Here is a 24474-nt window from a genome sequence, read left to right as displayed (position 1 = left end):
CATTAAAACACGACAAAATCACTCGACCAGGTTGCTAAGTAGTCAGAGAACCTGATGTATCGGGTCTCAACTTTCACATGGGATATTTTTAAGTTATGGCTTCTTTGAGTGCAAGTGGTCGCATTGTTCATTGCAGAAATGAATGGGAAACAATAACACGACCTAAATAAGCCACATCAAGGCTCTGTTCTGTTGACCAAAAACAAATGCAAAACTCCAAAGCATGGAAATGATGCAAGTTTTGCTGTATTTTCCCAACTGTCAGTCAACTCAACATTTATTTACCGCCCTAGATTGTACGTCCATCTTGAATGGCACTGAAACGTTACGTGAAGCCTGACATTATTTTTACATTTGGAAGCTTTCCTGAGAAAATTACTTTTTGGTCGCTTCCCCTTTGGTTATCCGATCCCAAACAAGTATTGAAAACGTAGCCGCGGTAATTCCTAAAGGAAGGTGTTTGCTCGCTGGAGGGAAGTGGTTAAGGTAATGACCTGCGGGCAGGCGAGGTGGAAAGATTTGAGTTTTACCCCACAAACTCAGGAGAAACAAATTGGCTTAATAAACGCATCATCATTCATTGTGATCTCCCGTATGTCCCTACATTTCCATTTCACAACATTGGTGTGCATGTGAGGGAGATAGCAGATCGCTGCTTATTGAGGGATATGCATGTGGTGAGAAAGCAAGGGTGAGTCTGATTAAAGCTCGGGTTGAGACTTGTGCCAAGCCTCCACAAAAAATAAACACACACGCGCGCGCCCCATTTGTTGTGTGCGTAAATAGAGTTTGTTCTCCCTGCAAATTCATTCTGACACACCTGACTGCATTAACCAGCGATTCAAGGCTCATTCCTTGCACCCAAGATAATGAGGCCCAATTTCCAACCCACCTTGCCTTCTTCCTTCTTTTAGTCCGACGCACAATCAAGTACAGGCCCGGACATAAAGAGCAGAATCACGGTGGCTAATTTGATTTTAATCAGAAAACACAAACATATGGCCTGACGGGACATAGTTTTTCATGCCGGTCAAGCCGAGCAGATCGGATTGTGATCACGGTTCAACAGAGCACAATGGTCTCTTGCCTCAGTTAAAACAAAGAATGATAATCGGAAGGCTCAGTCACTTTTGAAATGCACTCCTCGAGCAAAAATGGCAGAAAGCTAACACAAACAACTTGTAAAATAAGACCATCAATTTTCTCTTATTTGATCATAAATATGTCAGCATTAAAAGTTTGCCCTTCCCCCTTAATGCTACATTTTCCTCATCTAATAGCTGTGTTTAGCACTGACCTTTTCGGACAATTGAACACACACACTCACTTCATGGATTGATGGATTCTGACAATTCATTCTCTCCTAAGACGTTATTGGAGACATGTGAGAGGTGATTTGGCATCCACCAAAGAGAATTGTTCAACAGAGGAGAATGGCTTTGTAGATAGTATGACACCATATAACTAATGCAACAAAAATCTTTTCCATGCTCCAGGCTAAGGAAATGTGACAGTCATGTGCTAACATGATTGGTAAAATTATTGTTTATGTGTTCCAACAGATGTGATACTATTCCAGAATCTGTCCGTCACTCTGCCAGGCTTTATTTGGAGTCTCTATCATTCACAATTGGTCAAGAAATTACCTCAAAAACAACAAATATTGTAAAAACAAGCAGAGGTGCCCGCTTTGCCGGTCCCACCTGCTTGTTTAGAACCAAAAGACAGTTGTTGCACTATAAAAAAAATCTCTTGAAAAATGGGTTAGATGAGAAATGAAAATTTCAGTTACACGCATAGCACAGCAAACATTTGTATACAATTATGTACAGGTATGATACAGAAGAAGTTCAGCACTTCAAATCAATCAAGCAAAATGTACAGATATGATATGACAAGTGGCCGCCTCGTGGTGTAGAGGTTTACTCGCCTGACTTTGGTGCGGGCAGGCGCGGGCTCAATACCCGCTAGTGGCGGGTGGTCGTTTGTCTCTCTATGTGGCTTACAGCTAACTGGCAACCAGTCTAGAGTGTAGTCTGCCTTTCGCCTGAAGACAGCTGGGTTGGCCTCCAACAACCCCCGCAACCCTTTTGAGGATGGGCGGTATGGAAGATGAATGAATGAATGAATGAATAATATGAGAAGCCATTCAGCAGTTCAATTCAATCAAGCCAAAGCTTCAGTAGGATACTAAAACTTAGCACACAATATCAGTTTGAGGAATATGTAGAAATAGAATTCTCTTTCATGGGTATCCTGAAAAGTGAAAGAAAACATGAATATTCTGGAGAGAGCTAAGGTTAAAATTACTTACCAAAAACAAAGACAACATCACTCACACAGTCAGCCCAACGCCATTGGAAACAATAACCACCAACACGAATTACCCAAATCAACCAACCAGCAGCAAGACTTTAAATGCACATTTACAATCGTTAATTGTGTGAACGACGACCATCAACTTGCACCCATAACTCTGCATCCATGGCCTGTTTACAAAGCACAGGAGGCCCAAGGACAGCTATACCTCGAAATACAAACAAATCAGGGCCGATCAAAGCTATACATAAAGCCTACACGAGAGCACGAACATATCTACCGTAAGGCGTAGTCAACATGGAAATTAAACAGTTTTCCCGCACCTGGAAACTCGCCGACCAATCAGCTACGCAGTGCGTTTAGGGACATCATGTAAAAAAAAACATAGATCCATATATCAACACTGCTTTCAGCTCTAACAAATACAAAGCTTGAGTTTACACACTAAGAGAAGGTGAAGAAATTCAATCACTCGTCTATTAGGATCCGACAGCCGTTTCTGGCCACCATAAAACAATGATAGTGCAAATGCACAGCGTTTGATTGTTTTCAAGCATTTCATAAAGCAGAAAAGGGCCACATGTGCAATTGGCCCACCCGTCAACAGATGGCAGTGTTCTGTCTGAGATGCTGGGGGAAAGTGAACGCCACATGGACGAATCTAAAGTGGAGCCTCACCTCCATAGTACTGCCATTTGGCAGCGCTTACCCTATGAGACAAATGCTAACAACTGGTTCTCCTGGAGAAAAAATAGATGAATTGTGCATGTAAAATGGGATGGGGAATGCTGGGGAGATGAGATTTATGGGAAAAGGATGAGCAAGAGACACCACTATTTGTGGATGCCAGGGAAAAAGGTTAACTGCCTCCTCAGCACTTCACTTCGATCAACCGCGGTATACATTTACCGGCATGTCAAGCATTTCATCTCTGGTGTTATGAACGAGGCTCCTGTGGGTGCAGAGGCTTTCGTATGGATGATCTGGAAAGTGGAGAATGACGTATTAAAGAGAGCAGAAAATGAAAAAAAAATATTTGGAGATGCCAGGAGTTGTTCAGTTAGCTCGCTCCGGGTGATTGACAGAGAAAATTCAGATGGGCTTTTCATTAAAGTAAAGTTTCAAGTGCATGTTTGATGAATCCCAAACATCTGCTAAGCACTCTCAACTAAAACAACAGTGTTTGCAAAGAGCACACCAAAAGTGGCATTTCTGCACATTCATTAAATGGCTCGAATCAATTCCTGACCAGATATAATTCCGACACAATCAAATTTACTATGCGTGACGCCCACTCAACACTGCTAGTAGATTCTGGTTTATCTTCAGCGCAAAACATGCACATAACGGGGTCTCTTCAATGGTCAATTTACAGTGCCAAAACCACAGAAATTGCTACAAAAAGTAGTCTTTGACTACATATTCAATTTTGCTGAATTTGTGATTTCTAAAGGCGAGAAAAGGCCTGAGAGACATTGTATATTAGTGACAAATCAAAATTGACATTCATTCATGAGGGAGGCCAGGAAAGACTGGGGTAGAGCAGAGCAGGGTGAGCTCATCATCGGATGATCTCGTTATCAAATCTCAACTCTACAATTATTTTAAACTCCAGTAAGATTTAAAATTCAAGTTTGAGCCCATTCTCTGAATGGTTGGACAGAACCCAGAAGATATAAAAACTCAGTTTTGTTCCTGTCACAAAGGTAACCTGACTTCTTCCAACTCATGTCTCAATTTCACCTACAATGATGACTCATTTTTCCTCAATAGTCGCTAGCGACTACGGCTGGATTATATGAAGGATGCAAAAGAGAGACTAATGACTGCTGACAGTTTGGACAAACACTGCCATGTCCCATTGTATTGGTTTTGCAGACGTTCCCGCACTTTGGAACAGCGGCCTAGAGGAGAAAGGAAATGTGCTGGTTTGTAGGGTTACAATTTACACCATCCCAAATCCCCTGTTCGTGACCTGCCTCCTCAACGAGCAACGTTTGGAGTCGACTCTAATTTGACCAGTCCGAGTTTGGGCCCTAACGTTTAACCACTCTCAAGGGAAGTTCTCTTTGCCGTTGTTCTCTTGGCAGAATTAACAAAACTCATACTTAACTAGTCAGTATTATGAAGCTCTTACAGATCTCCTCCAAAAAATGCCCGGAAATAGTCTAAAATGCAGTTTGATTAAGATTGCAGAGCTGCCTTTTAGAAGAAACGGAGAGTGTATAATTTATAGTTGCTCCATGACATTGGGAAAAACCTCAAATAGCATACCAATTAAGTTATTTTCTCTGGTTTTCAGAGGCTCCGTGATCATTTGGGATTGTAGTTGTGCAGGTCTGAAGCCAGGAGATGCTCTCCTTTGGTACTGGCCGCCGCCGCCATCTCGGGTTGCGGCATCGCCCATTCCTAGATGCCGGTATGTTTGCGTTACTAAGCGTGCAGGACTCCGAGTTTGCTTGTGTATCTTCTAATGAGTATGTGCACGGCGGTGAGACGGACTCACATTCCACTCCGTCAAAACAGGACTCACCGTTAATTAACAGTATGCCAGGATGATCTCCAAAGTGGCTCTATAGAAGGTTACCAGAAGCTTAGTGTCCAAGTTGTTCCTCCTGAGTACCCTCAGGAAATGGTGTTGGTAGAACAGGAGAGCGTGTCCGTGACGTGGACCCCCAGGAATTTGAAGGACTGGACCCTGTCTACGCATACTCCATTTATGAGGAGTGGGGCCAGATCTGTGTTGCGTTTACAAAAGTCCAGGATTATTTCTTTAGTTTTCGTGGTGTTTAGTGTGAGATTGTTCACCAAACACCACGAAGACAGTTTGTTGACCTCATCTCTGTGGGGAGACTCATCCCCCTGAGATGAGTCCGACTACAGTGGTGTCATCGGCAAATTTGATGATGGAGTTAGAGTTGTGGGTCGGTATACAGTCAACCTTAAGGGGAGCCTGTGCTCAGTGTAATGGAGGAAGAGAGGAAGGGACCAAGTCTAACAGTTTGTGGACGGTTGGTTAAGAAGTTCTTAATCCAGCAGCAGATGGAAGAGGATAGTCCAAGGTAGGAAAGTTTGTCAGCCAGAATGTCCGGTATTATAGTGTTGAAGGCTGAGCTATAGTCAATGAAAAGCATCCTCACATAAATCCCCTGGTGCTCCAGGTGGCTCAGTGCTGTGTGTAGAGCTACGGCAATGGTGTCCTCAGTGGACCTGTTTGCTCTATAAGCAAACTGGTGAGGGTCAACTGAGGGAGGGATTGTATCCCTGATGTGGCGGGCGACCAACTTTTCAAAGCACTTCATGATCATAGGCGTAAGTGCAACAGGCCTGTAATCATACAGGCTGTCAATGGTTGGCTTTTTAGGGACAGGGATAATGGTGGCAGATTTCAGGCAGGATGGGATGGTGGATTGTTGCAGGGAACAATTGAAGATCTTTGTGAAAACACCAGTCAGCTGGTCAGCACAGGCTTTGAGCACCTTCCCAGGTACTCTGTCAGGGCCAGCAGCCTTCCTGGTCTTCACAGTCCGCAGTACCTGTCTCACTTCATGTTCCTGAAGCTTCAGTGTACTGCTGCAAGGTGGTGGATGTGTTGAGACTGAATCCTATTTGTCAGTCTCAAAGCGGGCAAAGAAACGGTTCAGTTCCTCTGCTAGTGAGGCATCTGTGTTAACAGACACATTATTGTCATTGTAATTGGTAATGTGTAGTATTCCCTGCCACATCTTCTTTGGGTTATTTTCTGTGAAGTGCTCCTCAATTTTCCTTGTATTTGTTGCCTTGGCCTTTTTAATGCCTCTCTTCGGGTCTGCTCTGGCAGCGCTGTATTGTAACTTGTCCCCTGACCTGAAAGCGGTGTTACAGCATTTAATGAGTGCCTGTGTCTCACTGGTCATCCAGAGTTTTTGGTTAGGAAAAACCCGGATACGTTTATTAACAGTGACAGTGTCCGTACAGTTTTTGATGTAGGAAACTACAGTGTCCGTGTCGTCCTGGAGGTTGTGGTGTTCAAAAAGTTCCAAAATGGTGCGGGAAAAACAGTCCTGCAGCTGAGAACGGGCATCCTCAGGCCATGTTTTTATTATCTTTGTTTGTGGCCTTGTTAGCCTCCGGAGTAGGGTGTATGAGGGGGTGAGGGACAGACAGAGATGTTCGGATCCAGCAAGGTGAGGGAGGGGTGTGGCTCCACGAGACCGGTTTGCTTCTCTTTGCAAGAAAAAATCCAGAAGATTGTCTTTCTCTTTATTTGTGCGTGCATTTGGGAATGCCTGTTGGTGAACCTATCAATGACAATCTATATTAAGGACGAAACAATCGAAAAACATGAGTGGTGTACGTACGCGTGACTGAGCTGGCTAGTCAATACAAGAGCAGGACTTCGGCAGTATGTACCATCCTTAAGCAGAAGGACTATAAAGGATATCAAGCCTTCCAAAAGGACCAACCATAGTTTCCAAGCTGCACAGTGACATTCATAATGACATGGAGAGCCTTTTTTTAATAGTGCACTCAGTTGTGAGGCATGGGGGAGCAGATGGTTCCTATTCAAAAGCCGCAGTGGAATACATTAACATCTTTGCCTCGGTTATTGCACAAGAAGGTTTGAATTTAGTGTAACGTAAGATTAAAACTTATTTTTAAGTTCGTGTGTATAGTAATCTAAGTTCATTTAAGTTAAATTTTAAATTTGTTAAGTCACGAGCACGTCCGTCAAATCTCTCCCCCTCTCGCTCCCACTTCCAACCCCAACCCCCACTCTCCCTCGCCATTACCGTCTGTCTGTACTGAGTAATGTCACATTTCACATTATAGTATTGAAGATCATAACCACTAGATAGGTATTTGTTACTTTGTGAGAATGTCGTGAATTCGAACCAATAAAAACATATTTTTCCATTGTAATATTGATTGATTTATTGATTTATTTGATAAGGGACAGCACATACTAACGAATATATTCATATTCATGTTAATGAACATACATATGTAAATATGTAAGATTGTAGCCACCGGCTAATTTCCATCTTTAGTCCCTGGTGCAGGTACAAGAGAAACAATAACACACACTAAACACATACATACAGACGTAGCACAATTTTAGACAGTGTCGTGATCGCAATTTTGTTCGTCTAACAGCCAGGCTTTAAGATGATTCGCAAAGAGGTTCAGAGACGGGAGTTCACGTATGTTAATTGGTATTGAGTTCCAGGTATATGCAACAGAAAGGGTGCTTTGGCTGAAAGGACTCTTTTTGAAGGGATCTTGTTAGAGTTGCTTTGTTTTATGCTTTTTTCCCCTCTGGTGTCTTGTCTGAGTTATTGCCCATTGGGTTCAGCTGTCGTTTCTCCGCCCTTGGTGTATTCCCTGCCTGCTCCCTCGTGTGTTTCCCAGGTGTTCCTAATTGTCTCGTCAACCCATGTCAGTCTATTTAAACCCCACTGATTGTTATGTCATTTGTCAGATTGTCTGCTTTGGTTCGTCCTCACCACGTTTCCTCGTTACCTTGATCCTTGTTCCATGTGCCTCGTTCTTCACTTTCCTGTATCGGCCCTTGTCAGGTTTGGTTTTGTGATTTGATTTCCAAGTCTTTGTTATTTTCTAAGATCCTGCTTAAGTTATTAAAGTTTTGGTATGAGCACTACTTCCCTCGTCCTCACCTGCTTCCCTGCGATTGGGTCCTAATTCCTCGTGTCCTCGCCTCGACATCTCCCCAAAGATGTAACAGATCTACAGTCACCTCTAGAGCCAGCCCAATTGATGGGTTGGAATTTTTTAAAAACAAAATCTTGCAGTGGAGGAGGGGTTTTGTGTTGGAAGATTTTGTAGACTGAGGTGGCATCTGCATATTTAACAGTATTGTTCCAGTTCAGGTGTTTGTGTTTATTTAATATCTGACAGTGGTATGTGTGTTTTTGGCTTTCTGCCCCATACTTTTAGAGCCTGCTTATGAATGGTTTCAATTGGTTTGAGTGTTGTTTTGCAGGCTGATGACCAAATTGTTAGGCAGTAAGTCATGTGTGATATGATCATTTTGTCAAAATTTTATTATTTCATAATTTTGCTGACTCAGGTGTTAGATTATTTCTGATGAACCTAAAATTGGACAAATTGAATTTAATTTTATTTAGTGTATTTTTTATCTGTCGTTTGAAGGCAAGTTGAGAGTCCTAGCTATTTAAACTACATTGATTGTTTTTCCTTGGAAAAAAATGTTGGGGTCGCTGTTATTTGTCACTCTTTTTGCGAAGTACATACAGACAGTCAAAGATATATTTAAATGTAGTTGAGATTTTTCAAGCCAGTTATTGACGACGATATCCTGTTTTTTGCATTTTTTCAGAGGGTGGGAACGAATTAATTTGTATTTAGTTTATTTCTATGAGAAAAATTGATTTGACATACGAATGACATGCGAGCTCAGTCCCGGAAGGCATTAAGCTCGGATCTCAAGGTATTACTATACATAAGTGGCCAGGTAAATAATTTCCACCAGGTAGGGGGGCAAAACTAAGTAAGTGGGAGGTAATTGTAAGGGAGCTGAACCTCGCTCCCGTCCTCCCCCCTGATTTATCCCACTCTCCCTTCTGTGGCACGATTAAGGGCAAGACAATATTTTCATTTGATATTGTTTCAACACTGTGGCATTATTTATGTCTTGTCAAGCACTTTGCCCAGCCTTTTTAACGCAGGTGAAAAGCTCCATTGACTCTGGATCAGAAGAAATATGGAGACGTCAAAGAGGGTGACCCGCACTGAGGTTACAAGAGAACGTGATTGTATGTAAAATGTGTGTGCTTCCTTGGGACTTTGCCAATAAGCTGACAAGACACACACAGTTGTTCCAAGTACAGTCGTACCTCTACTTACCAAATTAATTGGTTCCAGAACTTCTTTTGTAAGTTGAACAATTTGTAAGTAGAGCAGTACTTTATAAAGTAATACCTTGACATACAAGTGTCCCAACATATGAGAAATTTGACACACTAGGAAAATTACTATGAAATATTTGCCTTAAGGTACAAGACAAATTTTAAATACGAGCATGCGAGACAGCCAGGTGGCCGAGTACGCAAGAGCTTTCTCGCGGGCTCTCCCTCACATAAAGATATCTACGAGCACTGGGCATACAGGTGGCATTTTTTACGTTAATCAGTGCAGAATTAAGGGATAAATAATGGGTCCAAACGGACGGTGAAATGAAGGAGAGTGAGAATAAAAAGTGTATGATGAAAAATCGATATTAAGTATGAAATAATCGAAAAACCTGATAGTGGTGTACATGTGACTGAGTTGCCTCGGGAATACGAGAGGAGTACTTTGACAATATTTACCCTCCTTAAGCAGAAGGATGCTATAAAGGATATCAGGCCTTCCAAAAGGACAAACCATAATTTCCAAGCTGCACAGTGACATTCAGCACCCCATGCGACGCTAATGAGGATAAAGCGGTTCAGAAAATGATATGAGATAAAGAAATGCGTTTACTTTTTGATGGATTTCGTAACTTGGATCTTGTTTTTTATCTCAAGGCACTCGTATGCATATAAAGTGTCCGTAACTTGAAAATTCTGTACCTAGAGGCATTCGTAATAAATTTATAATTAACCCGTGTGACATCTATTTAACGGGACTGCTTTTTGACGTCAGTATGGGAGTATTCCCTTGTTACCGCGACTACCCTGTGTACCTTGGATTTTCGTTTGTCTCAATTAACTTTTGTCCCTCATGTTTCCCCAGTAATCATGAGTCATGTTTTGCCTCTTTATCGGTGTGTCTTCCCCTGTTTATTTGTCACTTTTGTATTGATCATTTTTGTTATAAAAAAAATAAGTTGTGCACCAGCACTTTCGGCACTCATATCCTGGGTTCTCGGTGTCACTCACGCATACGAGGAAACCATGACACTCACAAAGAATTCATTCAGATTTTTCTTTATCGGGAAAAGAATCGAACCGTAGTGTCATGATGTTGCTGGCAAATAAGTATTTTGTCAACCACCAATTGTGAAAGTTATCCTACTGGAAAAGATTAGAGAGGCCTGTAAGTGTCAACATGGGTAAACCTCATCCATGAGACAGAATGTGGAAAAAAATCATATTGTTTGATTTTTAAAGAATTCATTTGCAAATCATGGTGGGAAATAAGTATTTGGTCAATACCAAAAGTTCATCTCAAAACAATAACGGAGGCCAAACATCTACACAAGCTTTTCACATACTGTGGCTGGTATTTTGGCCCATTCCTCCATGCACATCTCCTCTAGAGCAGTGATGTTTTGGGGCTGTCGTTGGGCAACACGGACTTTCAACTCCCTCCACAGATTTTCTATGGGGTTGAGATCTGCAGACTGGGTAGGCCACTCCAGGACCTTGAAATGCTTCTTACGAAGCTACTCCTTTGTTGCCCTGCCTGTGTGTTTGGGACCATTATCATGCTGAAAGACCCAGCCACGTCTCATCTTCAATGTCCTTGCTGATGGAAGGAGATTTTCACTCAAAATCTTTCGATACATGGCCCCATGCATTCTTTCCTTTACACAGATCAGTCATCCTGGCCCTTTTGCAGAAAAACAGCCCCAAAGCATGATGTTTCCACCCCCATGCTTCACAGTGGGTATGATGTTCTTCAGATGCAATTAAGTATTCTTTCTCCTCCAAACAAGATAACCTGTGTTTCTAACCAAAAGTTATATTTTGGTTTTGTCTGACCGTAACACATTCTCCGAGTCCTCTTCTAGATCATCCAAATGCTCTCTAGCGAACCGCAGACGGGCCTGGTGCAGGTCTACAATTTTGTCTCTGGTGTCCTTCGACAGCTCTTTGGTCTTGGCCATAGTGGGGTTTGAAGTGTGAGAGACTGAGGTTGTGGACAGGTGTCTTTTATACCGATAACGAGTTAAAACAGATGCTATTAATACAGGTAACGAGTGGAGACCTCGTTAGACCTCATTAGAAGAAGTTAGACCTTTTTGACAGCCAGAAATTTTTCTTGTTTGTAGGTGACCAAATACTTATTTTTCTCTAATTTGGAAATAAATTCTTTAAAAATCAAATCAATGTGATTTTCTGATTTTTTTATGTCTCTTGGTTGAGGTTTACCCATGTAGACAATTACAAGCCTCTCTATTCTTTTGAAGCAGGAGAACTTGCACAATTGGTGGTTGACTAAATACTTATTTGCCCCACTGTATATATATATATATATATATATATATATATATATATATATATAGTCATACCTCTACTTATGGCACGGCCCCATCGCGTGAGTGGTTAGCCCGTTGCCTCACAGCTCTGTGCGGAGTTTAGATGTTCTCCCCGGTCTTGCGTGGGTTTCTCTGGGTACTCTGGTTTCCTACCACATTCCAAAAACATGCATGGTAGGCTGATTGGACACTCTAAATTGCCCCTAGGTATGGGTGTGAGTGTGCGTGGTTGTCCGTCTCGTGTCCCGCGATCGGCTGGCCACCGATTCACCTGCCTCTGGCCCGGAGTCAACTGGGTTCCCGCATCCCCCGTGACCTTATGAAGATAAAGCGGTTCAGAAAATGAAATGAGATGAGACATTGACTCAGATGTCGGTGTTGAAAAAAAATTCACCGCCATTTTTCATCTGTCGTGCGGTTGCGAATTTCAATGTAGATTTAAACATGATGAACTATATACCGAAGAAAAAGAATGCACAATGTAGTGAATCCGCGAAAGTTGAAACCACGAAGTGAAGAAGGATCAAAGTCATTTCAATGTGCAACATAAGTGACAAGCTGGGTGTACGGCCCAGGAGAGATAAGAGCTCCAAAATCTTTTTTTCTCTTCTCTTGCTTTCAGACTCATCTTTGTTCAGCGAGCAGTGGGTGGTAAGCAGGGAACGCTCTTAGTCACAGCGGAAAATTGATTGCAAACAGAATTAAAGCAAATTGAAATGACATTATTCCTGCATTCATTAAACGTCTGGGAGCCACATAGGAAATGCTCATTTGTCAACAGTCAACATTGTACATGTGGAAGAGAAGAGACACTAATTATGTTGTTTTGTTTGATGACAGAGGAAAAAAATTAAACTAACATCCGTATAGCAGGCCCAGTGGTGCAGTGGCGCGAATGGTTAGCGCGTCGGCCTCACAGCTCTGGGATCCTAGGTTCAAATCCAGGTCATGTCCACCTGTGTGGACATTGCATTTTCTTCCGGGGCCTGCGTGGGTTTCCTTCGGGCACTCCGGTTTCGTCCCTCTTTCCAAAAACATGTATGGTAGGCTGAATGGGCACTCTAAATTGCCCCTTTGTATGGGTATGAGTGTGCATGGTTGTCCACTTTATCCTCATTAGGGTCGTGGGGGTGCTGGAGCCTATCCCAGCTGACTTCGGGCCAGAGGTGGGGGGCATACTGAATTGGTGGCCAACCAATCGCAGGGCACAAGGAGACGGACAACCATGCACACTCACACCCAGACCTAGGGGCAATTTAGTGTCCACTCAGCCATGTTTTTGGAATGTGGGAGGAAACCGTAGTTCCTGGAGAAAGCCCACGCAGAATATGGTGGACGTGACCTGGATTTGAACCTAGGACCCCAGAGCTGTGAGGCCGACACGCTAACCACTCGCGCCATGGTACAAAATGTAAGTTAACCTGATGGGGTTTGAAGAGATAGTCCCCATGGTAATTGAAGAATATGAAACAGAAAGCAATACAGCACACAGTGAGGCCAATCCCTGTTGTACAATGCAGCGTTGATTTCATGCGGCTATTTTTTATTTTTATTTTTTAAAGAACTAAGTCAGAAAAAGTGCACAATGTAGGGAGAAAAGCAGGTTATAAGTATTCTGGAGGTGGAATACGTGCAATATTACAGTTTCAAAAATTAATTATTGATTTGATTTCATCACCTGGATCTTCAATAGGGTTAAATGATTGGAATAGAACCCTGTTCTTGAGTTCAATTTGTGCTGGACTATAACTTGGAAAACCGAGGAGCCTGTACAAGCCTGTGCTATTTTCCATGCGAAAGCTTGATGGATTTTGTCAGGATTTTATTTCATATTATTATTATACATTTGCTTGCAATGAAGAAATGCTTTGCTTTACAATTAAACTTACTTTGCTCATTATTATTAGTTTCATATTATTGTATGTTTGCTTGCAACAAAGTAATTGCTCTGCTCCTGATAATCTTAGTTAGTCTAAACAAAGGGGATCCAGAATGCCTTGCAGTGCTGCGAATCTGATCTTGGAACTGCACCTGCGTCCACCACAGACTCCACAAGACTTTCAGACCTTCATTTGTTTTGACTATTGACGTCTCACTTCTGTTTCTTCCCCTCCCCTGAGATTTGAGATGTACATTGTAATCATGGCCCTCGAATGTTATAAAAACGGAAAATATGTACCTAGTAATGTGAAATTCTTTATGTGGACGGGTTATCTATGAATTAATGCAATGGGCAAAACTCGAACAGGATACAATATATTGCCCGCTACTAAAATTTTAGAACAAGAACTCTTACCACCTTATTTCTATACACAAACACCGAAACTGATAGCATTAACATAGGTGTATAAATTATATCAAAACAAGGCGTGACCAGATGATTCGCCTAGAGACGTTTCGCTGACAGATGTTTGACAGACAGACAGGTCGCCGAATGGACGTTCCGCCGAACGTTCATTCGGCCGAACGGACGGTCGGCCGAATGAATGTTCGCAGAGGTTTCGCTGAAACGGGATTTGCACGCTCGCCCCGCCCCCTGATCGTGTGTGTGCAAGTTTGTTCAACCTCGGCCCATGACAAGATTCTCGTAACTCGAGCGGAAGTTTCCCATTGAAATGAATGGGAAACAAATTAATTTGTTCCAACTCTCTGAAAAAAAACACCAAAAACAGGATATTGGATTGAAAAAAATCCACGGCAGCAATGCACTCGTAAACGAACAAACAAATTTAAATTAACTTGGATAACTATATACAGACACTCAACGTTTAATGTAACTTCAAACAAAACTAAATTCTAAATTTGTTGTAATCTTTTTTACCTTACGTAGTTCTACGGGTTGACACCACCTGGCCGCTCCGCCGAAGTCTTCAAAACGAACGCATCAAGAGTTGTTTGTTTTTGTCTACCCTTCAAAATATTTCGATAATGTCGCATACAAATGTCATCACAAAAGGATAACGCACGACCACTTGCCAACGAGAAATAGTCTTTAAAGAACGATCGCGGGAGCATCTTTCCTGAGAAAGAATAACAGGAAATACAATAGTTGATCTTACCCACGTATTGATTGTGGGTAATGAAGTTTTATTCTGAGAAAGGTTGCCATTGCCTATGGGTGTTGTGTGCACGAGCATACTTCATTACCCAGAAAGCCCTCTTTTTGCCCGCGCGTTGTGCGTTTCCTGGTCGTATGAGAAACTCGTCTGAATTAATTAGTTCTGTGCTCGTAGATATTGTTATACACGAAAGATATGCAAAAAAAATGCCATGGCCACCTGGCTTGGTTGCATCACGAAATTTTGACCGCATCACGGGCGAATTATTCGATCGAAATTTTCCCCGTAAGACGAGCATTTTGTATGACGAACGGTCGTATGACGAGGTACCACTGTACATCCCTTTTTACTTTACTTTGTACTTTATACTTCTTACTTTAATGTTTTTACAACTTTCCTTGTTCTGTTAGCCTGGCTTCTTTCGGCTACTTCTTTTTTGGGAACCATTCAGCCATGCCTACGCAGTCACACACATGGGACTAGCTGTTACAACACGCAGCAGAAGGAGCAACACCTCGAAGCCGCTGGAGTTTCGGAGCTGGACAAAAGTGCCGGGAGGAGAGGCAACGCTTCTGACCAACCATTCCATCGTGGGATAAGATGGAAGAGCTGTCGGCGCTTAACAGCAACGGAGTCGAGGAGTTCTGCCCTGCTGCTGTTTTCTTCAGCTCCAGACTACTGAGGAACTGTGCGGAGAAGCTTGGAAGAGTGACTCTGCATATTCTCTACCTCGGTCACAGTCTGCAGAAGTTCCCCATCTCGTGGAAGACTTCCTGTGTGTGGTTCCAGTTTTTGTCCAACTTTACGTCTTTTTGAGTCTATCCATTTTTTCTACCGAAACTCGTAGCTCGTTTTGTGTTTTTGCTGCTTTTCTGTCTTAATGATTTGGTGATTCTTAATGATCCCATTGACTTTGATTTTCTTTGTACTTTGTGCTTTTTGCTTTTGCTTTGTTGTTCTGCGGCCTTTGACTGTACTGTCTAACTTATAACTATGCCTTTTCTTGCTACGGTCACAATGAAATTTCCCGAATACGGGATGAATAAAGTTATCCAATCCAATCCAATCCATCATGTAAAAACAACGATTCATACATAAACTCTGTTTTCAGCTTTAACAAAAAAAGTTGAGTAACACACTTTTAGAAGGTGAAGACATTCAATCACTCAGATCCGGCAGCCGTTTCTGGCCACCATAAGAAATCTCAACTCTTTATGTTGCACGGTTTGGACAAAGATAGCAAGAGAATCTTAACATACACACACTCACACACTCATAAATCACGATTTATAAGGATTATAGATAAAACCCGTACTGCAGCTACAAATGCGACACATAAAAAAGCGTAATATAGCCAGATTTTACTCACCAAAAATCCTTTTTATTTTTACACAAAATCCATCCTCATTTCTTTCCTCAAGAAGATTTCCATTACTCTGTCGTACAGATTATCCGTGTGTTTCATTTGCATCAAGAAGTTCTTTCCTATCGCCATCGAATCGAAGCTAATGCTGAAAGTCGAGTCTGTTCTGTCGTATTTCTGGCATGAGTTTTTATTCAATTTATGCCCGAAAATGTCCGTTCCCGGTTGTGACAGGTTTGCTAGCTTCGGAGTTGTCCGACCTTTCTAAATGATGTCCATCTTATCTTGAAAAGTACGTCTTGAAAATGGCTCTGACAGTAAGTCTGCAAATAAATCCATTTCTTCTCCTCCTTCAGCTACTGTGGGTTGACAAAACCGCTATTAAATCAACACAACAATATATTTGCTTGTGCAGCTCGCTACAGATACAGCTTGCTAGGTCTGGCTTACACACTCTATCACTAGCCAATGATAGTTTGTGAAAGCGATGACGTTTCCCTACGCCTGCGAAAAAGCATTGGTACCGCGAACTCGAAATCTGATTGGTTAAAGCAACAGATTTATCAATGCTTATTTTATGCTACAGGGCCTGCAGAACTTATTGTGAAGGCCTCAATGTAGATTTCTGACCCTGGCAACAAATAATGGCTGAAATGTGATTGGTTAACAAATTCCAAATTGCAAAAATTGTATCCACTTATTAGACAGCCTACTGGTTAGAGCACTGATATCCGTGACCATGATCAAGTGAATTGGACGAAATTTGTTTCATTCTTCTTTTTTCAGACCTGACCTGTGAGTAAGGGGAATACGGGTGAAGGGCAGACCTACAAATCCCACCAGGTGGAATTATATTTGTCATAAAAATGAATTATTAAGTTTCATTAAGGGCATTAGGTTGTGTGCAAATATATAATAACGTAGAGAAGCGCACGTGTGCAAATATGCATGGATGCTAAAAGTGACCATTCCCGCTCGAGTGAAACTGAACTGATGGCAATTCGCATCTGATTTTACTTCAGACATGTACATTTCACCACTTATAATTGCATCTGATGCTATTTATATTACAATGTAGCGTGTCTAGTCTTTGGTAATGAAAAAGTAAACAAATTTGAGGGCAACCCAATTAACAGTAGAAAAAAAATAGAGGTTTAAGCCAAGAGGCCAGTTCCCAGTTCATAAACACACAGGGAAAAATGACAACCACATTGTGGAGGAGTAACATGGGGCAACGGCTTAATTGGAAAAACACATCCAATTAACTTGCCACAGAGGCTGTTGCTTTCCAGGAGAGTTAAAACGCCAGCATGTGATATGTTTGTGGTGGGCCGCGTTCGCTAAGGTTGTAATGCTCTATGACAGCAATGTGAATGAATCACATTGTCAAGGGAAACGAACAAGACAACAATATAGCAACACCACAAAGCATTGAGTTTCCATCCAAGGCCAAAACATGGAAATACATATGATGTGGCCACGCAGGGACCTTGAATATTTGTTTTGACCTTGACAGCTCTTCACTTGGATAAGACGTAGCGACCCACAAGAACCACACCGGGGTTGGACTTTACATAATTAGGTTTTAGTTCCGGCTCTTCTTGAACATCTGAAATAAGTATTCTGCCAGCCAAATACAACAGACAGATCAGAGCCGATTTAAGAAGCCTAATTGAATGAGTTTTGCTGTGGTTTCAACAGCTGCAAAATGTGGATATTGCTTGGTGTGTCAGTATAAAGTTTTCCCGGGGTAATAACCAATAATAACATCTGTAGTTGAACAGACTTTGCAACTGGCTGAAATCACTAAAATTAAATCCTGAAGATCAGTGAGGTGAAGCACCACTATCAATAGAAGGGAACAAAGTCTGACATCCAGGACAACAGACACACAATGCAATGTCAGCATCACTAGTGTGATGACTTCATCTGTCAATTAGAAGAATCACACAGAGAATTCATTAACTACCGTGGAACCACTGAGGTTTGGTTAAGTACAGCATTGAGGCATGAAAATAATCCAGACCATGAAGATGTGCGAGTTTGAGTTGTGATTGGGTGGGCACTTCAATTTAATGAAAATTTACAATTTAACCTTTATTTAACCAGATCGAACCCATCGAGATCAAGAGGTCTTTCGCAAGGGTGACCTGGCCACATTCACGCTCACACTCATACCTAGCGGTAATTTAGAGTGTTCAAACAGCCTACAATGCATATTTCTTTTGTAATGTTGGAGGGGACCGAGTACTCGGAGAAAACCCACACAAGCAACAAGGAGAACATGCAAACTTCACACAGAAGAACCAACCTGGATTCGACCCCAGAACTGTGAGGCCGATGCGTTAACCACTCATCCGCAGGGACGCCACCATTTACCATACCAATCAAATATGATAAATAAGATCTCATAAAAAGGAATAAATCAGAGTGTCATCTACTGAGCTAGAATAAACTTTTACTTAACACACTTGTTCTACTTCAAAACAAGGCCTGTTTATCACTAAAAGTTATAACCTTTTACCCTTCGTTACAAAATTAAAGTGACTTATGATGGCTAATGGCCAGTTCCATCAATGAAAAGAACATTTGCTAGTTGTGAAGATTTTTCTGCGATGAGATGAAATAAACTCCCATTCGGGTTGAAGAAAAGCAGAAGTTCCACAGAAGAGATAAGCCGTCTCTGCTCGGTCAGCAGACGCAAGCGTCACCGTCACCTTATTGGATATCTGTCAGCGAGATTGCGTTTCGATGGCGAGCAGCCCAGTTCATTTCCGCCGAGATGGAATAAAATTCTAACTTAGGTGTAATGCAGACAACTAGTGTTTAATGAGAGTTACGGGGCACTGAATGCAAGGCATTCTGTATGCAGATTACACCACCACGGAGCAGCTAAATCACTTTGTGATCCATGAATGGCCACACTTATAAGTAGCAGCCAAGGGATTAAAAATGTTTGATTGGATGCACTAGTGGCATAAAAATGAGACCTATCCAGCATTTGGCCAAAGAGTGACTCCAAGTCTGACATTATTGAGTCTCTCGACCCCCAGAGGCTGTGCCCCCTCTTAAAAATCCAGCTGTTGGGGATAATCCTGTTACCTCCCATTAAAAGTGCAAGGGGTCCTGTTACGCAGGATGAATGTTGACTCTCCCACCACAGCGAGCTCACTAAAAGTGGCGCACCTCACCTGCCTCGCCGCGCGTGAGGTTAACCCTCGCCGGTGTGTGCTTGATAGCTAAGTAAATCCGTTTGGATACAATCCAGACACACTTGCTCTCATAACTGCGTTTGTTATGGCTAGCAGCAAGATACGACGCCAGACTAGTAGGCTCCGCCACTCGTTGGTAACATGCATAATGCATAAATCAGGGTGAGGGAACCGATCACTCGGCAGCCATATTTGGCTCTTTTGATAGGTACATATGACTCTCCGCTAAACTGTGAGGTAAAATATGGGAACCTTTGTTGATAGAGCTCAGTCCTGAATGTATCAATCGGAGTGTTACGTGAGCATTGTGGCGCCGACAATATCTCGAGTGCGGCATTAAACATTTTTTTCCCATTAGTATTCTGCATGCATACTCCCGTTGATTATCGCTGATTAGTAAGAGTGCGACAATGTTATCAAAAGATCTCAAAGAATGTTTGTACTTTAAAAGTGGTGACATTACTACAAATAGCACACATTTCAGTGCATTTTTACTTTTAAATTTTGAGTATGGCCCTCAAGGAATAACATTTGAAAATATGAATTGTTTATGGCTCTCTCAATCAAAAAGGTTCCCGACCCCTGGCATAAACCATCCAGCGCAGGGAAAAGACAGCAGTCAGTCTGGACAAGATCATGTTTCAGCCCCATTGATATCGATCGTGCTAGGGTGGCCATAATTGCTAGCACCACCTCATTTTGGATGTCCAGCTTAGTCGCAATCCTAAGAGGTCCGAAAGCGAAATTAAATACAAGGTGAAACTAAGATTGCGACTGTTATTGCCAACCAATTTAATGTATTTTGCCAACCAATTTAATGTATTTTGCCAAGTGTTTTGATCAAGGTGGAAGGATTCATTTTCAAAAAGTGCTAAGTGTATACAGTGCCATAAAAAGTATTTGGCCCCTTCCTGACTTCTGTGTTTTTTGGCATATTTATGAAACACAAAGGTTTCAGATCATCAAACCAATTTTAGTATGACACAAAGACAACCCAAGGAAACGCTTGATTTCAGTTATTGCTGCCAAAGGTGGCACAACCCGTTATTAGGTTCAAGGGTCAATTACTTTTCAGAGAGGGCCAGACAAGTTTGTACCATATTTTCACAATTATAGGGGCAATTAAAAGTCTAACATTTTCTCTAAAATGGTCGATGCGCGCAATCGGTCGGTGCCCCTTGTCTGTGCACTAAATTCAATTTTTGTATGGCCCTGTATGGCCGCTTGAGTGACAGGTTTTATTTCTTGCCGGCACGTTGCGATCAACCCAGCGGATGTTCACTCTAAAAATAGCCTCCCTGTGTATTCCAAGCATTATGGTAAATTCATTCAAAACATCCCAGGGGAGTGCCAACGCATCTGACTTCCGTGTGCTCGCAGCGCTTTTAACCCTCAAAAACAATACTAAAAGAAACAGCATATTAGAGCTATACAGAGAAAATGCCTGGCATTTATGACAACAGAATGCAGGTGTGAACGCTTGGAAAATGGACTGAAGCCATGCATCAAACACAATTTAACAGCTTTGGTAACGGATGACAAAACGGATTATATACCCGAAAATGAGACTGCGCCCTATCACACGGTGCGTTTATAGGTGTGAAAATACGGTATTTTTTCTGCTTTGGTAAATTAAATCATCATTTAGACACAGCATTTTCTCTTTCCTTGGGTTGTCTCTATGTCATACAGAAATTGATTTGATGGTCTGAAACCCATGTGTGATAAATATGCAAAAAAAAAAAACAGAAATCGGGAAAGGGGCGAATACTTTTTGACGGCACTGTAAGTGCCATGACCATTTATATCACTTTTAAAATAGAAGTGTCAAAATGGTGGCCTAACATGAGTTTGACACCAGTGGATTGCAATATCAGTCATCGTCATCAAGGGCATGCCTTATTCACAAGTTGTTGATACTCGTCCTGGGATAATGGATTCCCGTTAAACCAGGGGTCTCAAACTCGCGGCCCACGGGCCAACTGCGGCCCTCGGGACGATAAGTTGCGGCCCCCGTCTTAATATGAAAGATTAACTTTCGTGCGGCCCGCAAGATTGATATGAATGACACTTGTTGTGTTCGGAGCTGAATGAACCAATCACGGTGAGGGCGGGACATTGGCCGGGTTGTCCAGTGCCTCGCTCACTCACTCATTCATTCCTCCAATCAGCTGGGCGGAGGAGAAGCCGTGAAGCCGATCACTCCGCTCGGCGCGCACACTCCTCCGCTGCTCTCAGCATAGAACTGAATGAGGCGCTATGATCCGTGATCCAGCCTGTGTCAGTGTCTGTAGCCATCTCCGCGATTGAAACGGAGAAACGGAGAGCGAAAGTGTGCATGCGCCACAAACCCGCGCGACTGAACGTGAAAGATCAACCCGAGACTCATTCCAAGTGGAAAAACATATTACAGAGCCCCAGAGATGTCTCTTTCAAAGCCTGCCGTGAAGAGAAAGGTTGGTGATGAGCACACACAGTTTCAAGAAAAGTGGGGAGTGCAATATTTCTTTGTTGAACACAGGGGCACCCCGCATGTCTCATTTGCACTGAAAAAGTTGCGGTGCACAAGGAATACAATTTGAAACGTCATTATACTACGAGACATGCTGAGAAGTACGAAAAATACCAGGGAAATGAGAGAGCCAACCAGGTTGCCAGTCTTAAAACATGTCTTCTGAGGCAACAGGATTTCTTCAAGAAGGCTACCAAAGACAGTATTGCAGCAGTCGAAGCTAGCTACGCCGTTTGTGAGTTGATTGCTAAAGCAGGAAAGCCATTCACAGAAGGTGAATTTATCAAAAAGTGCATATTACAGGCTGCAAATATTGTCTGTCCAGAAAAGAAAAGTCTGTTCAACCACATCAGCCTTTCTGCCAACACCGTGGCAGAGCGCATTTCTTACCTGTCAAGTGACATTTATGATCAACTGTGTGAGAAAGCACAATTTTTCAGTGTATATTCAGTGGCTCTTGATGAGACCACAGATATCACAGACACTGCCCAGCTCGCAATATATGTCCGTGGTGTTGATGACAATTTTGAAGTAATGGAGGAGTTGCTCACAGTAATTCCAATGCATGGCCAGACCACCGCTAAGGAAATATTTCACCAGCTGTGTGATGCCATTAAGAATGCCGGTTTGCCATGGAAGAGCTTTGTTGGAATAACAACCGATGGAGCCCCATCAATGACAGGGGGGAAGAATGGACTGGTAGCACTTGTTCAAAAAAAACTGGAAGAGGAGGGTGTGGAGGAGGCCATAGCTCTGCACTGCATTATCCATCAGCAGGCCCTCTGCAGCAGATGCCTGAAGTTTGACAATGTGATGTCTGTCGTTGTGAAATGCATCAACCAAATCAGATCCAGGGGCTTAAAGCACAGAAGGTTCCGTGCTTTTTTTTGAGGAAATTGAGTCAGAATATGGGGATGTGCTCTACTTCACTGAGGTACGTTGGCTCAGCAGGGGAAACGTGTTGAAGAGATTTTTTGAGTTGAGAGCAGAAGTAAAAGACTTCATGGAGATAGACGGGGTTGCTGTTCCTGTGCTAAGTGATCCCAAATGGCTCATAGACTTGATTTTTCTTGTTGATATCACACATGAGCTTAATGTACTGAACAAGAAGCTACAAGGCCAGGGGCAACTTGTCAGTGCTGCCTATGACAACGTGAGAGCATTCTGCACTAAACTTGTGTTATGGAAAGCCCAGCTCTCTCAGACAAACCTTTGCCATTTCCCAGCATGCAAGGCTCTCGTGGATGCAGGCACACCATTCAGTGGTGAGAAGTATGTTGAGGCCATTTCGAAGCTACAGGAGGAATTTGATCACAGATTTGCAGACTTCAAGACACACAAAGCCACATTTCAAATTTTTGCGGACCCCTTCTCCTTTGATGTGCAAGATGCCCCTCCTGAGCTCATTGACCTGCAGTGCAACTCTGCACTCAAAGCCAAGTTCAGGGAGGTTGAGTGGAGAAGCAGACAAGCTTGGGCAATTTTTGAGAGAGTTGACCCCCAGCTTCCCTGAACTTTCCCGAATGTTCAAGCGGACCATGTGCCTTTTTGGGAGCACATACTTGTGTGAGAAGCTCTTCTCCACCTTGAACTTCAATAAGTCCAAGTACAGGTCCAGACTTACTGATGAGCATCTTCAAGCTCTACTGAGGGTCTCCACTGCTTCCTCCCTCAAGCCAAATGTGACTCAGCTATGTGAGAAGAAGCGCTGCCAGGTCTTTAGCAGCAAGGAGTAGGCAAGAGAAGCCGTGTTCAGAATATTTCATGTTCAATGTTCCATTCAAGTTCAGAAAGTTAAAGGTTAAAGAGCTGTTAATACAGACATTTGAAACGAAATAAAAATAATTCATTTTCTCTACTTAGCCAGCCTTTGTATATCTACTGTATGCTCATTATTATTATTTTATTTTTGTGTTACTGATTGATTGATTTTTTATTCATCTTTGAGTTAATTTATTTAATTCATTTAATTCATTATTTTTTGTTAAAAAATAAAGATATTTGATAACGTTGGAATGTTTTATCAGCGCTTTTCTTGTGGAAATCCTGATGCGGCCCAGTCTCACCCAGACTCGGCCTCTAGCGGCCCCCAGGTAAATTGAGTTTGAGACCCCCGCGTTAAACCCCTGTTTGTGACCTCGCCGCCTTTTACGACAGGAAGAAACTTCCTTCTATTGGACCGCCGGTGATGACATAGAAAGGATTTCAGAGGTTATTTTACAATAGTGGATCATGCTGCGCCGGCGAGGCTATTCCATCTAATTTGTCAGTTTGCTTGTAGCCATGCTTGAAAATGGCGTGATTTAGAGCCGGATCCTAATAGAAGCTAAATTTGGGAGCCTGTACGAGGAATTTATTGGGTCAATTTTCTTTCAACGAGACCACAAACTCCACTTGGGTGAGAAGTGTAATTGATTGACTGCCTTTGTGTGGCTTTCCTAGATATTTATTTATAAACATGTATTACAGTCTTACAAAAGCATTCTTTAAGGGGGGCAAACCATAATCAGAATAGGATTCATGATTATGCTAAATTTAAACCTGAACGCTTCGATTCAGTGGCAGATTTACTGTGCATCATAATTCTTGTTCTACTGAATCCCAACCATTAATGTAGCACAAGGGTGGCATATAATACATATTAGAGTGACAACATAACTCAGGATTTGTCTTCGCCACTGGAAAATGATGCGTGCTATTTTGGGATGTAACATCAAAAACATCGCCTTGTGGTATAGAGGTTGACTCGCCTGACTTCGGTGCAGGCAGGCTCGATTCCCGCTGGTAGCGGTATGATTGTAGGT

At 42.4% G+C, this 24474-nt stretch overlaps 1 protein-coding gene across 12 annotated transcripts in view; it reads right to left on the bottom strand.

The window, feature by feature from the left end:
• Positions 1–24474, bottom strand: part of nav3 (neuron navigator 3) — a 232129-nt gene that overhangs the window by 188618 nt on the left and 19037 nt on the right. For 8 of the 12 annotated variants that reach the window (XM_077593699.1, XM_077593702.1, XM_077593705.1 and 5 more), the window contains exon 3: positions 3229–3302. The exons of the other annotated variants lie outside the window; for them this stretch is intronic. In XM_077593699.1, coding sequence (XP_077449825.1) covers positions 3229–3302 — 74 coding nt within the window. The remainder of the gene's footprint in view (positions 1–3228; positions 3303–24474) is intronic. 12 annotated transcript variants of the gene reach the window in all.

The sequence above is a fragment of the Stigmatopora argus genome, chromosome 23 (genome assembly GCF_051989625.1).
Source record: "Stigmatopora argus isolate UIUO_Sarg chromosome 23, RoL_Sarg_1.0, whole genome shotgun sequence".
NCBI classification, from domain to species: Eukaryota; Metazoa; Chordata; class Actinopteri; order Syngnathiformes; family Syngnathidae; genus Stigmatopora; species Stigmatopora argus.
This window is presented reverse-complemented; position numbering and strand designations above follow the sequence as displayed.